The sequence below is a fragment of the Pelodiscus sinensis genome, chromosome 5, assembly GCF_049634645.1.
Source record: "Pelodiscus sinensis isolate JC-2024 chromosome 5, ASM4963464v1, whole genome shotgun sequence".
Taxonomy (NCBI): domain Eukaryota; kingdom Metazoa; phylum Chordata; order Testudines; family Trionychidae; genus Pelodiscus; species Pelodiscus sinensis.
Genome location: NC_134715.1, coordinates 24,440,251 through 24,456,098, shown reverse-complemented (window position 1 = coordinate 24,456,098; position 15,848 = coordinate 24,440,251). Strand labels below are relative to the sequence as shown.

Genomic DNA, 15,848 nt, shown 5'->3' with positions numbered 1-15,848 from the left:
CTATTTCTTTTACTTGGCATCACTTAACCTACATCCAGTTGCTAATCAATTTGTTTCATTTTCTTTATTATAAACCAACTCAGTTCTGCATTGAAACGGAAGAGCACATTAACACTGTGATGTGCTTTTGTCTCTTTATAAAAACAAACTTTATTTCTCTGAACTGTCCAGTGGAGGGAAAGGACATTAAAGAGCACATGATTTGGAGAAAATCTGGGACTAAAAGTGTGTTGGTGTCACCCTGTAAGTAGTAAGCAAGGCTAGTGCAAGACAGAGTGGGACTGGGGGTCTGTAGACAGACTGCTGGGTTCCATGCTGCTGAATGTAGCACACACACACTCAGACCCAATCCTACACTAGACCAGGAAGGTTGCCTTAAGGCACACAACTCCAGCTACATAAAATATGTAGCTGGAACTGACTTACCTTAAGCCAAGCCTTGGTGGCATCCATGCTGCAGGAGGCCAATGGGAGCAAACGCTCCTGTTGGCTTTCCTTACTCCTCACGAAAGGTGGGAGCGGCCCTGAGCGTTCAATTTATGGGTCTACACTAGATCTGCTAAATCGAATGCCAGAAGATCGCCCTCCAGAGCATTGCTCTTCCAGAAAGTATAGACATGCCCTCAAAGTGTGACTTGCATACTTGTAGATTTGTTGTGAACATCCCAGGTTGGGAGCTACAGCAACAAAAACACAGCAAGAATTACCGGGCAAGTAGTGACACAGCTCCTTATTGCAATGTGAACTGCTGTCACAACCATCCATTATTCACAAAAGATAGAGAGTTTTATCATTAACTTCAGTGGAGTTAGTATTTCATGTATACCACTCATCAGAAAGGATTTGTTTCTTTTCATGTACCTTGGTTTTGAATCAATTTCTTAGACATGAAAGGTTCCGCAGCTGTTCACCAACTCCCTTTTTACAGACCAAGCCACAGTTAAAAGCCTCTACAAAGCTAAAAAACTACTGTATGCCCCAAACATTCATCTCTGTATATCACAATATCATTTTTTCCTTTTAGAAATATTTCTCTTTAAAATGCAATTTTCTGAGGGAGATTATTTGAAAACTACATTACATCTAGACTTCCACTTCCACCCTCATTTTCCAAAGTAAAATAATTATTACAGGGTACAGAAAAAGATGAAGTCCAAATATAATTCAATAGAACCCAATAGTGAAAACAGTACAGCACATAATACACTTTTCAGAATGATTTTTATCTCTCACTATTTTTCTTTGAAGTTATTGCATTTTGTATATAATGTAATTTGAGAAGTATTTTGTTCCTGTAAAATTAATGTAATAGAAACTATTATCACCTGACAAAATTAAGCTATGCTTCAACTGTTCGTATTTCAAACCAGAGTCAAAGATAAAAATAAAATGTATTATTAATTCTGCAATGAGAAACAATAGGAAAGTGTCAGCAGTCATCCATAGTAAGAAAAGACTTTTCTGTTAAGTCAAACTAATCTTTGGGTTATAGATATGTGGTCACCCATAAAGCATAACACAACACGAAGCAAAGAAAGTGCCCTTTAAACCATGGTTTGAAAAGAAAAATGTTAGCTCTGTATGCTTCAAAAGAGACACCCAAAAAACCTTTTTGGTATAGTATTGTTGAGAAGAAAATCAAGAACTTTTACAGTTGGGGAGGATGGAATTTCATATCAGAGTATAGATTTGAAGGGATTATGAAGAAATAGAGTTTGGGAAAATAGGAAATAATTGGAAAACCAAGGAGGATATTACTTTAAAAAAGTGTGCAGTATGCCAAACAAATGTATCTGGGCATGGAAAGATCTAAAAGGGTCAGTGGTTTTTAACTGCTTTTAAGCATATACATTATATAATTAGTTTCTCTATTAATCTGATTTTTAACAAGTTTCTGCTTTTTCTTCATTTAAAATTAAGAAAGGTCACTGACCCTTCAGGTTAACATAACATAGAATCACAAAAACAGGGCCTTTGCACAGATTTCATTATATTCTCTACATTATATATTTTCCTGAATTTAAAATAAGATCTGTTTAGTCCTTCTCCCTGCTATGAAAGGAAATCTTTGACAACCCATAAGAATGCAGTTTTCTTTGGCTCTTTCTGTATAGTGACTTGTTTCCCCCTTTCTAGAGAGCTGCCTTTAAATATTGTATTTACCATCAAAAAGGACAAAATAGTTTCCTGAGATAGCACAGACAGGCTCTAACCATGTTAAAACCAGTTTGGGACAATGCCATTTTCTCAGACAGTCTCAATACAATTAGGGTTTCATCCCAGTTTCAGAGAAATCCTGGTCAGCATATCATTCTGGGTAGCCTACCATTTCCTGTAATTTGTCCCACTTTTTTCAGTCTGGAATGAAGAAGGGATATCAACTACCAACCCTCTTGCAGTCCAAATCGCAAGGTGCCCCTAGTTTTTCACTTTGATAAACTGGTCATCTAATAACAAGTCACTGACTAATGAGAGCTACTCAATTTCTCTCTCTCTTGTATGGAATCTGCAGAACAACATTCTATGGATGCCGCTGTAAGTCCATAAGCAATTTTAAGGCATCCTCTCTGCTCAGTGATTGGCATGAAGCAAGTTGATGCTCTGCATTCTAGGGATGTCAAGTACATGATTAATCAATAAGGTTAAGCTTATTAGTTAATCTTATCAACTACACACATCCTGCCCCCCCCTTTGCTGCCTCTAAATCAGACGCAGCAAGGGGGGAGGGCAGGAGCCAGCTCCCCATGAGCACCGGCTCCTATGGAACTACCTACCCCCCACCACACCCCCACCCCAGGATTGCCACCTCTTATAGAAAGGCAGCAGTGTGGAGGGTGAGGGGGACAGTCAGGAGCCAGCTTTCAAGCCAGCTCCTCACGAGTATTGCACATGGGACGTATGTCTCACGTGTGCTGCTTGTCCCCCACCCCCACCCACACTGCTGCCTTTCTATCAGAGCCAGCGGGGGGGGGGGGGGAGGGAGGAAGAGACAGGTGGGAGCTGATACGCACTGGGAACCGGCTTTTCTTGCATGCTGGCTGCTGTGAAGCAGCCCCTGTCCGCGGGGGGGCTGAACTCCCCATGGAGAGAGGCTGCACCAGCATCCCATGGAGCAGCCTCTGTCCACAGCAGGCCCAGGCTCCCTGCAGACAAAGGCTGCTCTGTGGGATGCCGGCACAGCATCCGTCTGTGGGGAGCCATTTTTTTAAAATGCCCATAGGGTTGCCAAATGGCTTCAAAAAAAAATACCGGACAAAAATTTTTCGAGTAAAAAAAAAAAAGAGTCGGGGAGTAACCAGAGAAACCTGGGGGGAAGATTCAGGAGGTCGGGCCAAAGTGCGGTTGTGGCCCACCCCTAAGACTGGCTCTGTTGGCAGCTCCTTGAAAATGGCAGCCCCAGGCGACCATCCGGCTCACCCCCTAAGACTGGCTCTGTAGCAACATTACCAACGCTTCCCCTGCTTACTGGCCTCTGAGAAGACATTTAAGGATAAATTAGAGCTAAATAACAGCACTGACAGCAGGGACTGGTGTCTGTAAACAAACTTTATGGGATCACAGGAAACTTGGCCATGTCTATGATAACTAAAATCATCTGGCTAACTAAAATCATGTCAGACCATGAATGTTGCCGAACCAGAGTATGCTGGACTAGAGAAATACAACCTGTAGTCAAATATGCACCTATATTATTATTTTAAACACAGATTTTCACTGGCAGAGAAGCTAAGCATAATGCCATCTTAGGTAGAGATGCGGTATGCTTTGCCGCTAGCCCTAATTCCACTCAAACCCTTCCCTCCTACTCTGCAGGTTCTTGATTTTGCATTAATAGAGAAATGCTTGGCGTTGAAGAGAGTGGGTGCTCTCTTCTGCACTATTCCCTCTTGAACTTACCAAGAGAAAGATTTGTAGGAGTATGCTAACCCTGTCATTTCTGCATGCTGTCCATCACACCCACCAAGGAGAAATTATCGCAGCCACTATTGAGGAACCATGCTACAATGAAAGAAGGTTGTGATGGAAAGAGGCACGCATACACTGGTTTCCATGCAAAAGCCCAGCACTCCACAGATATAGCATATAGAATTCTTCCTCAGAACTCAGTATAAAATCCCTTTCAGTTCTGTGCATGTGCAAGGTGTGAGGAAAGAGTTGACAGACCAGGATGATCTAGTTTGAGCAATTAAGATAAAACTCTACAAGCTGAAACACTGGCGTTTCCCATACATAGACTCTCCACAAAGAGTAACATATGGCCATTAATCTATTACATGAGTCTTGCTGTGAGAATATAAATACACTATGGAATTCTAGATAAGTTCCACCAGAAATCAAAGCAATTCCTGTAATTTGTTGGTGAAAATCAAATGAGAATGAAATGTTAATCAGTGTCCCTGAGATAACTAATTTCCTCCTGTCACATCAGGAATGGATTCACTAGTCAAAGTACTTGGCAAACATCCAGTAACATATCTCACTATACATCTATCTTTGAGCTGCTGGACCTCAACAAGGCAATCCCCTGAAGAAAGCCAAAATGGATTTGTTTGGGAGGGACAGCAAAAGCACTTTAGCACTACTCTCCGATAATGGAAAATGTTTTCCCATTTTGCTTCTCAGAGATTTGCCACTAATGGAAATGAAGATTACAACTGCTTATAAGTTTTACAGTGAGATCATGACCTAAAATGCTGTGAAGCAGTGGCACACCTGTTTCAGTTAAAGCAGTTATCGTAGAGGTGGGGCACTTTTGCCACCGCCATATGAACTAGCTGAGTGATTATAGTCTCAATTTGCTATTAAACTATTATGTAATGTGTACAATTTCTGCGTTTCTTTGCCTTCCATTGCTCATTGCAATGATGTGTAAGTAAATGCCTTCTCTACTGTACATAATTAATGTTTATATCTTGTCCATTGCATTCAGTGATTTTTGGTAAGGCTTTTGATACTGTCTCGCTTGACCTTCTCATGAGCAAATTAGGGAAATATAACATACATCAAGCTACTGTAAGTCCCCCCCCCTTAAATGGTTAATCTGTTAAATTTCATGTTTAATCAGTTAATAAGTTAAATGGGATTTTACATCCCTATTCCATACCTAGTCTCTTTCTATGTTCAATACCATTGGAAGTTGCCCTTGCTTGTTATAGCCATTATTCAAACTGCACAGCCTACTATTGGATTTTTCTTGCCTTAACTATTATAGCCTTGTGCTCTTTGACCGTCCCATTTCTCAAATCTCCCACAACATTCCACTCAAAATGCAGCTTTCCCCTCCATCACCTGAGCCAAACCACTCCATCCCTGAAGCTATTCTTTAGCCGCCTGTCTTAGTGTATCACATAGACTCTAACCACTTTCTTTAAGACCCTGTGTCATTCTGATCTCATTTCATCCTACTTCACACCTAACTCCCTGCACTCCTTCTCAATACTTCACTTTACTGCTTCCTTTATCTTTTGCACACTTTCAGTTCCATGTCTCCTGCCCTGCTGTCACCAGCATCTTATACAGTCCTCTGCTTTTTCCTTCAACCACTAGAACAGGAAAGGAAGACAGGTGAAACCTACACATCATGCCAATCATACTCATAGCTAGGAGTTAAGAGCCCCTACAAACCCTATACATCCCATAAGCCAGCATGTGGATTGAGGATGTGAAAGGTTAATCAGTGATACTTAATGGGTGATACTTACCAATTTTGGTTAACTGGTGAGGGCTGAAGCAGCTCCAGCCCAGCCAGTTAAACTGACTGGTCCACTCCAGCCCAGCCAGGCTGAAGTCTCCCCGGCTCTCCCTTTAATCAGATAACCCATTAAACATCATGTTTAACTATTTAACCAATCAAATGGGATTTTACATCCCCAGTGGGGATCAAGGAAGCAGATAATGCAGGAGCCAGAACCACCAACTCTGTGGCAACTTATATCACCCATCTACTCAGGGGAATTCTCAACTGGCCAGGGACAATCAGAACATAGCACCTTTGTGCTACTTGAGTAGTGCAAAGGGGCTAGATCTCACATGAGAATCTGACCTGTAAAGTTCAAGAGTGGGAGAAAACACAAATTCTTATGGGAACTTTGTCATATGAAATAAATCACTTTTCCCTCCCACAACTGATAACATGCCCAAAGAAAATGGCACATAGGTACATACAATGTAAGCCGTGATCCAGCAACTGTCAGCATGCAGGCAGGCTGCTGTAATCCCCTGGAGCTCCATTAATTTAAATGGAGCTGCATGTGGGATTCCATGATTGGAGCTTTGTAACTGAACAGTTAGATTACCTGTGTGCAGGAAACTGTTAGAAACGGACGGAATCTAGAAATCACCATAGTACAACAGGGCATTGCTTCCAGTGGAGTGGAAAACAAATCCTTTACTTTTCTGCAATCACCACTACTTACAGTGATTTTTGCTCAAAGCAATTTCTACTTTCAATTCAACTATGGCCAAGAATGCTGTATTAAACAGCTCTTTATGCAGCTGCGATGCAACAGAGGTTGTGATACATATTGTCGATGAATGCCCCCTAACTAGGTTCAGTGGTGCTCTAGAAGAACTGTGTTATATCATTGAAGACACCATCACTTGGCTAGATGACTACACAAACACTAAAATAAATAATCTAGGTGTTTGTGAATTAATTGCTTAATTATTTGCTCCAGTATCTTTCCGGATACTGAAGTTAAACTGACTGGTCTGTAATTCCTTGGATTGTCCTTATTTTCCATTTTATAGCTAGGCACTACATTTGTCACCTTGCAGTCCTCTGGAATCTGTCTGATCTTTTCCATAATTTTTTTATGATGATCACTAATGGCTCAGATACCTCCTTAGTAAGCTCTTAGAGTATTCTAGAATGTATTTCATTAGGCCCTGACAACCTGAAGACATCTAATATGTCCGAGTAATTTTTAACATTTTTCCCTGTTTAATCACATTATACCACCATATATTAAGACAATTCATACATTTCAAAAATCAACCAACCTGACCAAATAACATTACAATTTATAAATTATTTAAGATACATACCTCCAGCAAGCATTTCTTTTTCATTAGAAGGTTAACATTTGTGATCACTGGTTTCTCTTGAAAATGGCAGGTGCTCAGATTCCTGCTTTAGACCCTGATCCTACAAAAGGACATTTACAGGCAGACCACTGCATAGCACATTATGGCTTTTTGTCTTCTCCTAGTTGCCAGACCACAAATAGAAGTTCACAAGTAAACTATAGCCTATAAGCAAACAGGCCTTGTCCCTTAGCTGCATCAGTAGAGATTACGCTTATCACTTGCAATGCTGGCTTTTATAAAAGATTTCAGAAGTGATTCTTGCAACTACAGGCCGGGAACCCTAACTTCAATACCACGCAAATTGGTTGAACCTATAGTAAAGGAAAGATTATCAGACACATAAATATTATGTTGGAAAAGAGTCAACGCAGCTTTTGTCAAGGGGAATTACGCCTTCTCAATCTATTTAAATGCTTTGAGTGTATCAACAAGTATATGGACAAGGGTGAGACAATGAATATAGTGCATTTGGACTTTCAGAAAGCCTTTGACAAGATCCCTCACCAAAGGCTCTTAAGCAAACAAAGCAGTCATGAAATAAAAGGGAAGGTTCTCTTATGGATTAAATGATAGGAAACAAAGGATAGGAATAATGGAAGTGGTAAAAAGTTATCAGTTTTCATATTGGAAAGTAGTAAAAAGCAGTGTCCCCCTAAAATCTGTACTGGGACTGATTCTGTTTAACTTATTCATAAGTTATCTGGAAAAGAAGGTAAACAGAAAGGTGGACAAGGATGTAGAGAATAAGAAATTACTCAAGACAGTAAGTCCAAAATGGTCTGCAAAGAGTTACAAAGGGATTTCACAAAATTGAATGACTGGGACACAAAATGGAAGATGGAATTGGATGTTGGTTAGTGCACATGAAAGTTAGAAAAAATTGTCCAAATGATATATACAAAATGATGGCATCACTCAAGAAAGAATGCATGGAATTATGCATAGATAAAAATATCTTCTCCATGACAGTCTAAAAAATGAATTGGATGTTAGAAACTATTGGGAAAGAGACAGATAATAAAAAATATCATAATGCTGCTAAATAAATCCAGGGTATACTCACACCTTGAATACTGTGTGCAATTCTGGTCACCCTGTCTCTAGCAAGCTATACGGGAACTGGATAAGGTACACAGAAGGGCAACAAAAAGATAGCAGCATGCAACTGCTTCCATATGAGGACATGCAGGAGGGCAGTTGACCCACTACTGCAAGGGAGGAGTTAAAGCAGGTCAGAGGGAACTCTTCCAATCAGGGAGTCTTCTACTGAGCCAATCAAATGGTAGCTTGCTGGGGCAGCCCTGTTATGAAGGACTGCTCAGCAGAGCAGAGGGCACTTGGATCCTGACCAGTGAGGGTGCAGGACTGGCTCTCCAGGAAATCATAGCATCATAGGTATGATTTCCCAGATATATGTTGGGAAAATAAACTGCGGGGCACAGACTACCCAATAAGTTCTTGGACTGCATTTCGACAACTTTTTATTTCAGAAGGTTGAAAAAGCTACCGGGGGAAGCTGTTCTAGATTTGATCCTAACAAATAGGGAGGAACTAGTTGAGAATTTGAAAGTGGAAGGCAGCTTGGGTGAAAGTGATCATGAAATCATAGAATTCACAATTCTAAGGAAGGGTAGAAGGGAGAACAGCAAAATAGAAACAATGGATTTCAGGAAGGCGGATTTTGGTAAGTTCAGAGAGCTGATAGTTAAGGTCCCATGGGAATCGAGACTGAGGGGAAAAACAACTGAGGAGAGTTGGCAGTTTTTCAAAGGGACATTGTTAAGGGCCCAAAAGCAAGTTATTCCGATGTGTCGAAAAGATAGAAAACATGGCAAAAGACCGCCTTGGCTTAACCACGAGATCTTGCATGATCTAAAAATAAAAAAGGAGTCATATAAAAAATGGAAAGTAGGACAAATTACAAAGGATGAATATAGGCAAATCGCACAGGAATACACGGGCAAGATTAGAAAGGCAAAGGCACAGAATGACCTCAAACTAGCTACGGGAATAAAGGGAAACAAGAAGACGTTTTATAAATACATTAGAAGCAAGAGGAAGACCAAGGAGAGGGTAGGCCCACTGGTCAGTGAGGAGGGAGAAACAGTAACAGGAAACTTGGAAATGGCAGAGATGCTCAATGACTTCTTTGTTTTGGTCTTCACCGAGAAGTCTGTAGGAATGCCTAACATAGTGAATGCTAGTGGGAAAGGGGTAATTTTAGAAGGTAAAATAAAAAAAGAACAACTTAAAAATCACCTAGACAAGTTAGATGCCTGCAAGTCACCAGGGCCTGATGAAATGCATCCTAGAATACTCAAGGAGCTATCATCTTTGGAAAATCATGGGAGACAGGAGAGATTCCAGAGGACTGAAAAAGGGCAAATATAGTGCCCATCTATAAAAAGGGAAATTAGAACAACCCAGGAAACTACAGACCAGTTAGTTTAACTTCTGTGCCAGGGAAGATAATGGAGCAAGTAATTAAGGAAATCATCTGTAAACACTTGGAAAGTGGCAAGGTGATAGGGAACAGCCAGCATGGATTTGTAAAGAACAAATTATGTCAAACCAAACTAATAGCTTTCTTTAATAGGACAATGAGTCTTGTGGATAAGGGAGAAGCGGTGGATGTGGTATACTTAGACTTTAGCAAGGCGTTTGATACGGTCTCGCATGATATTCTTATCAATAAACTAGGTAAATACAACTTAGATGAGGCTACTATAAAGTGGGTGCATAACTGGCTGGATAACCGTACTCAGAGCGTAGTTATTAATGGTTCACAGTCCTGCTAGAAAGGCATAACAAGTGGGGTTGCAACTAATCTGGAGGATAGGGTCATAATTCAAAATGACCTGGACAAATTGGAGAAATGGTCTGAGGTAAATAGGATGAAGTTTAATAAAGACAAATGCAAAGTGTTCCACTTAGGAAGGAACAATCAGTTTCACACATACAGAATGGGAAGCGATGGTCTGGGAAGGAATACGGCAGAAAGGGATCTAGGGATTATAGTGGACCACTAGTTTAATATGAGTCAGCAGTGTGATGCTGTTGCAAAGAAAGCAAACATGATTCTGGGATGCATTAACAGGTGTGTTGTGAGCAAGATATCCCGAAGTCATTCTTCCGCTCTACTCTGTGCTGGTTAGGCCTCAACTGGAGTATTGTGTCCCGTTCTGGGCACCGCATTTCAAGAAAGATGTGGAGAAATTGGATAGGGTCCAGAGAAGAGCAACGAGAATGATTAAAGATCTAGAGAACATGACCTATGAGGGAAGGCTGAAAGAAGTGGGTTTGTTTAGTTTAGAAAAGAGAAGATTGAGGGGGGACATGATAGCAGTTTTCAGGTATCTAAAAGGGTGTCATAAGGAGGAGGGAGAAAACTTGTTCATCTTGGCTTCTGAGGATAGAACAAGAAGCAACGGGCTTAAACTGCAGCAAGGGAGGTTTAGGTTGGACATTAGGAAAAAGTTCCTGTCAGGATAGTCAAACACTGGAATAAATTGCCCAGGGAGGTTGTGGAATCTCCATCTCTGGAGATATTTAAGAGTAGGTTAGATAAATGTCTATCAGGGATGGTCTAGACAGAATTTGGTCCTGCCATAAGGGCAGGGGACTGGACTCGATGACCTCTCGAGGTCCCTTCTAGTCCTAGTATTCTATGATTCTATGATAGGTAGAACAGTGCTGGGCATGTTCAGGGGAGCTAGAGAAAAGCTCCAGCCTGATACCTCCCAGGCCACAGGCCTGGATACAAGGCCCGAGAAGGTGCATAGGCCACAGGGAAGTGGCCCAGGGAATGAGAGGGCAGTTAAAAGGCATGAAAGAGGGCAGGACAAGGCTGCTGCCACAGTGTCCCTGGGCCAGGACCCAGAGTAGTGGGTGGACCTGGATCCCGCTGTTCCCTTTGCACTGCACAGAGCATGGCCTTCATAGACTACAGCCTGCCCCTGAGGTGAAGGGCTAGACTTTGAGGCTGCAGTTGGGCACAGTGGCAGGTGTGAGTCTGAGGATTGCCAACCCCCCCCCAGAAAGGGTAAGATTGGAGTGACAGGCACTGCCAGAGGGCAGTGTCCTGAAGAGGGCGCCGCCGTCCAAGAAGCGATGTGAGTCTACAGAGAGACAGTGGCGATAGCAGAGCAGAGTGACGACAGGTGAGGCACTAGCCAGAAAGCAGCTCACTCCAACAAACTGAGCTAATTCCCAGCAGAAGGTGTTGCAGTAGCGCGTCAACCCCGTTATAGGTCAGATTAAAAAAACTGGGACTGTTCATTTTAGAAAAGAGGTGATAAATGTGAGGGGAATAGATCTCTATAAAATCATGAATGGTATGGAAAAAGTGAATAGGGAAGTGTGTCTTACCCCTTCACCAGAACCATGGGTCACACAGGGGAATTAATAGGCAGCTGGTTTAAAACAAACAACGGAAAATATTTCTTCATATAATACACAGTCAAACTATGGAACTCATTGCCAGGAAATATTGTGAAGGCCAAAACTATAACTGGGTTAAAAACTATTAGATAAGTTCAAGAAGGACAAGTTAATCGATGGCTATTAGTAAGGATAAGAGTAGGTCATCTAGATCACAAAGTCACAGAATCCATGAATTTCAGAGGCTTTAGGGACATTTTCCACTTCAGCTGTGATACAGCAGGGACAGCTGGAACTGTTGGCCAACCACTGGAGAATCTAGAGCTCTGAGCCCAACTGCAGGGCTCTGACTTCAGTCTCCCATCCATGCCCTCCCTGCTTCCTCCTCCCCCATATAATTACACACAGGATATTGGGCTAGATGAACCATTGTATAGAAATGTGCATGTTCTTAATCCAGTGATCATCACACCTGTACCTATGAGGATCCATTTGCAAGACTTAGTCATGAAAAATCTGTATGTGATTGTCAAAAAAATATGCATATTACAGCAGACGTGTATTCCAGTGAGGTTCTAAACTTCAAGCTGTGAGGGAACAGTCTATGTGGTTGGCTGGCTTTCCAGGAACCTGCCACACTGACTGGAGATGCAGGGTTTTCAGTTTTCTTCTTCTATTACTGTCTTTTATTTGTCCCTCTGGACACAGTCACTGGACCCAGCAAAAATCAGTGGACAATGCACAGGAGTCCAAATCATCCTCTTATAATGTAAACACCTTTCTCTCTACCCCAAAGTGAGTTTATTAGTTCTTAACTTTTCTTATGTAGAGAGAAGAACTTTTCTGTTTTTCAGTCTAGATTTTTCTACTCTTGTATTTTTCTTTGTTGCTGCATTCAACATGATAAATTGCACTATCTACATTTTGGTTTTCTCACATTCACTTCCCCTCCGCTAATCTTCTCTCTCTGATACTTAGTTCTGTATTGTGTAAGGGAACTGTTAGCCCTCCTAAAACACTGGTTTATGTATTATGGTTGTCTAACATGGTTACACTCAGACCAGGGGAGGAATTTTGAGTCAGGGGTGATATCAGCATTGTGTAAACTGTATGGCATAGCCAAAAGCCGAACACCACCCTATCACCCGCAAGGAAATGCTCAGTGCGAAAGGTTTACCCGGACAATGCATGACATGCTCAGAACACTGCTGCCTGAAAAGAAACGAGCCTGGCAGGAACATCTCCCTGAGCTGGTGATGGCCTATAATAGCCACATCCATTCGTCGACAGGTTATTCTCCTTTTTATCTCATGTTTGCTAGAGATCCCAGGTTGCCATTGGATATTCTGGACAGAGAGGGCTCTGAGGAAGATGAGGTGACCAATCTGGATGATTGGGTCAAAAGTCACCATGACAGGCTGAAGAGAGCCTGTGAAGTTGCTCTCAGTATGTCTAAACAGGCAGCCCAAAGCAGGAAGAGGACTCTTAGCTGTGTATGATCTCAAGTCCAGGGGGGCTCTCATCAGGCCTGGTGATCGTGTACTAGTTCGTAATCATAGACACTGGGGGCATAATAAAATACAGGACAAATGGGAGTCAAGTCCTCACATTGTAGTTGCTCACAACAATCCTGACCTGCCAGTTTACACCATTCGACCTGAATGGGGAGGTCAGGAGAGGACAGTACATAAAGATCAGCTAAAACATTGCACCTTTAGTTCAGTCAGGAATCCTAGGAGGCGTAGATCAGGACGGCCTGAAGAGACTGAAAGGAATTGGGGAATGGTTCTAGTCCCACAAACTGAATACCAAGGGGAACAGAGGGTAGCAACCCCAGACCATAACGAGGATGACCAGATTCCTCAGGCTGACCCAGTATTACCCGAAGACAGGGAAATAGAAAATATGGGTAATGAACCACCTGTTGTAAGAAGGTCCCAGAGAACTAATAAGGGTGTATTGCCTGTTAAACTTAGAGATGATTATGTTATTAGTTCTATGTAATGGCTTAAAGAATGTTCACATGTCCAGTAGAAATAAGATGTTAAGTATGTGACATGTTTTTTTTCTGTTAATTGTCAATGTTTTTTATATGGTGTGAATTTTGTGGCTGTGGTACAATTCTAGCAAGGGGGAATGTAAGGGGACTGTTAGCACCTTACTAAAACTCTGTGGGAGTTTTTGGTTCGCCAGCTCCCAGTGTCAAAAGGGGAAGGGTCCATGAGAAATCAGGGACCTGAGACTCACAGACCCCAGAGACAATGGAAAGCAGCCAACTCTCTAGCTCGGCCTGATTGACAGGTTGGACAGGCCAGTGAGGAAAGTGAGAGGCCAGGCCCCGTCCTCCCTGTGAGCTGGGATTTTTCTGGGTCTCTCTGAGCAAGGAGAGAGCTGATACACAGCTAAGAGGAGCAAGCTGTGTAGAGAAGCAGTCCTGCAGCAACAGAACCAGGCACACACAGCCCGAGGAGTGCAAGCTGTGCCGAGGGGCAGTTTTGCAGCAACAGAGCCAGGCACACACAGCTCAAGGAGTGCAAATCCTGTGCTGAGCAGCAGACTGGCAGTGCTCAGAGAGCCAAAAGGGACAGAGAAGCAACGCAAGGAGCTGGAAACTGGCAAAGCAGCACAGCCTGCAGCTGGGTGTGGTGAGCAGCTGGGACCAGCAAAGTGCAGGGAGAGGCTCTGGGCAGGGAGATATCACCAGCCAAGAGGCCCAGCAGGCCAGACTGGGAGAGGGGTCTGTCCACTTAGAGCTTGAGGCTGTGTGGTCACTGCCAGAGCAAGCGTGTCCAGCCTGCAGCCCCCCTGCAGCACATCCAGGGCCTCTAAGGGGCCTATAAGGAAGAGACTGTGGACTGTCCTTACGCTGTGCAGACTGCTGTTTTGATGTCCCTGTGCTACAGAGCAGGGCTGTGTGTTCTCATTTAACCATTCTCATTTTTTCTTATTCTTTTCTCTTTAATCAGTTGGGCTGTGTCTACATTGGCACCCCTTTCCGGAAAAGGGATGCTAATGTAGACTTTGGAATAGGCAAATCCGCGGGGGATTTAAATATCACCCGTGGCATTTGCATTAACATGGCTGCCGCTTTTTTCCGGCTTAGGGAAAAGCCGGAGAAAAGCGCCAGTCTAGACGTTATTCTCCGGAAAATAAAGCCTTTTCCGGAGGATTTCTTATTTCCTACTTCAAGTAGGAAATAAGAAATCCTCCGGAAAAGGCTTTATTTTCCGGAGAATAACGTCTAGACTGGCGCTTTTCTCCGGCTTTTCCCTAAGCCGGAAAAAAGCGGCAGCCATGTTAATGCAAATGCCACGGGTGATATTTAAATCCCCCGCGGATTTGCCTATTCCAAAGTCTACATTAGCATCCCTTTTCCGGAAAGGGGTGCCAATGTAGACACAGCCTTGATGTTTAATAAATTGTATTTGCTTTGACCCTTATGAAATGATCACTGGGCCAAGAAAGCATGCAGTGTGAAGAGAGCACCTCGGAGTGGGGACACCCTAACTCCTGCCCCTAGTGACTACAAGGTTGGGGATTAAGCCCCAGGAAACCTGGGCCCAGCCTTGTTGGGGTTTCGAGGACTCTGCTACTCAGGAGAGTAGAGGGGGAGCCCTCAGAATCAGGGAAGGCGTGGGGTAAAGGAAGTGGGAGCAAGGACTCAGATCCTTTCACTGGTCCATTTCACCAGGATGGTATAGAAGCCAGGAAAGTTCCCCACAATAGCGGGACCATTCCCCCGCTTACAATTGCTTCTTTCTGCTACCTTTTAAATGGTGGACTTCATCAACCTTTACTTTTTGCAAACTTTCCCCCCCCCCCTTTTTTCTCCTTTCTCTTTCTTTTTGGGGAGTTGGAAACCACATAGGAAAATATTGTCCATATGTAAATAAGAAAGATTGTAATTGGATTTTGATTTTCTATGATAAGTTTTAGTAAATTGCCTTATAGCGAGAAACAAAACAGCTCATTACACTTCTGGCTTGCTTTCCAATAGTCCAAACCAAATACATGTTCACACCAATTACAACTAATATGGCTAAAATCCCATTAATACTTAATTCACAGCACATGCCCTCAAAACGGTATTTTTTAGAGACAGGAAATAATATGTTTTCAAGAACTCACTGGACTTTTTTAACATAAAAAATAAAAAAGAAGAAAACACTTTGCACCAAAGTCCACAAACATCAAAAGCAAATAACAGAGAGGAAGAAAACAGAAAATATTCTAGTTGCTTCAAGTACCAAGGAGACCTGGACCTGGAAAGCTTCTTTAGGGACATGAATAAACTCCACATGCTGCAACAGGATCACACAATAGAACAGTGGTAGATGTTTATTTTTAGAAAAGCATTGAAGTGCTTTACTCAGTACCTT

The 15,848-nt window shown here is 42.5% G+C and overlaps 1 protein-coding gene across 4 annotated transcripts in view; it reads right to left on the bottom strand.

The window, feature by feature from the left end:
• Positions 1-15,848, bottom strand: part of BANK1 (B cell scaffold protein with ankyrin repeats 1) — a 425,960-nt gene that overhangs the window by 392,539 nt on the left and 17,573 nt on the right. The window contains exon 1 of one of the 4 annotated variants that reach the window (XM_075929669.1): positions 7,048-9,704. The exons of the other annotated variants lie outside the window; for them this stretch is intronic. Within the exon in view, the coding sequence (XP_075785784.1) occupies positions 7,048-7,060 (13 nt within the window). The 5' untranslated portion in view covers positions 7,061-9,704. Of the gene's footprint in view, positions 1-7,047; positions 9,705-15,848 lie in introns of those variants that run through there. 4 annotated transcript variants of the gene reach the window in all.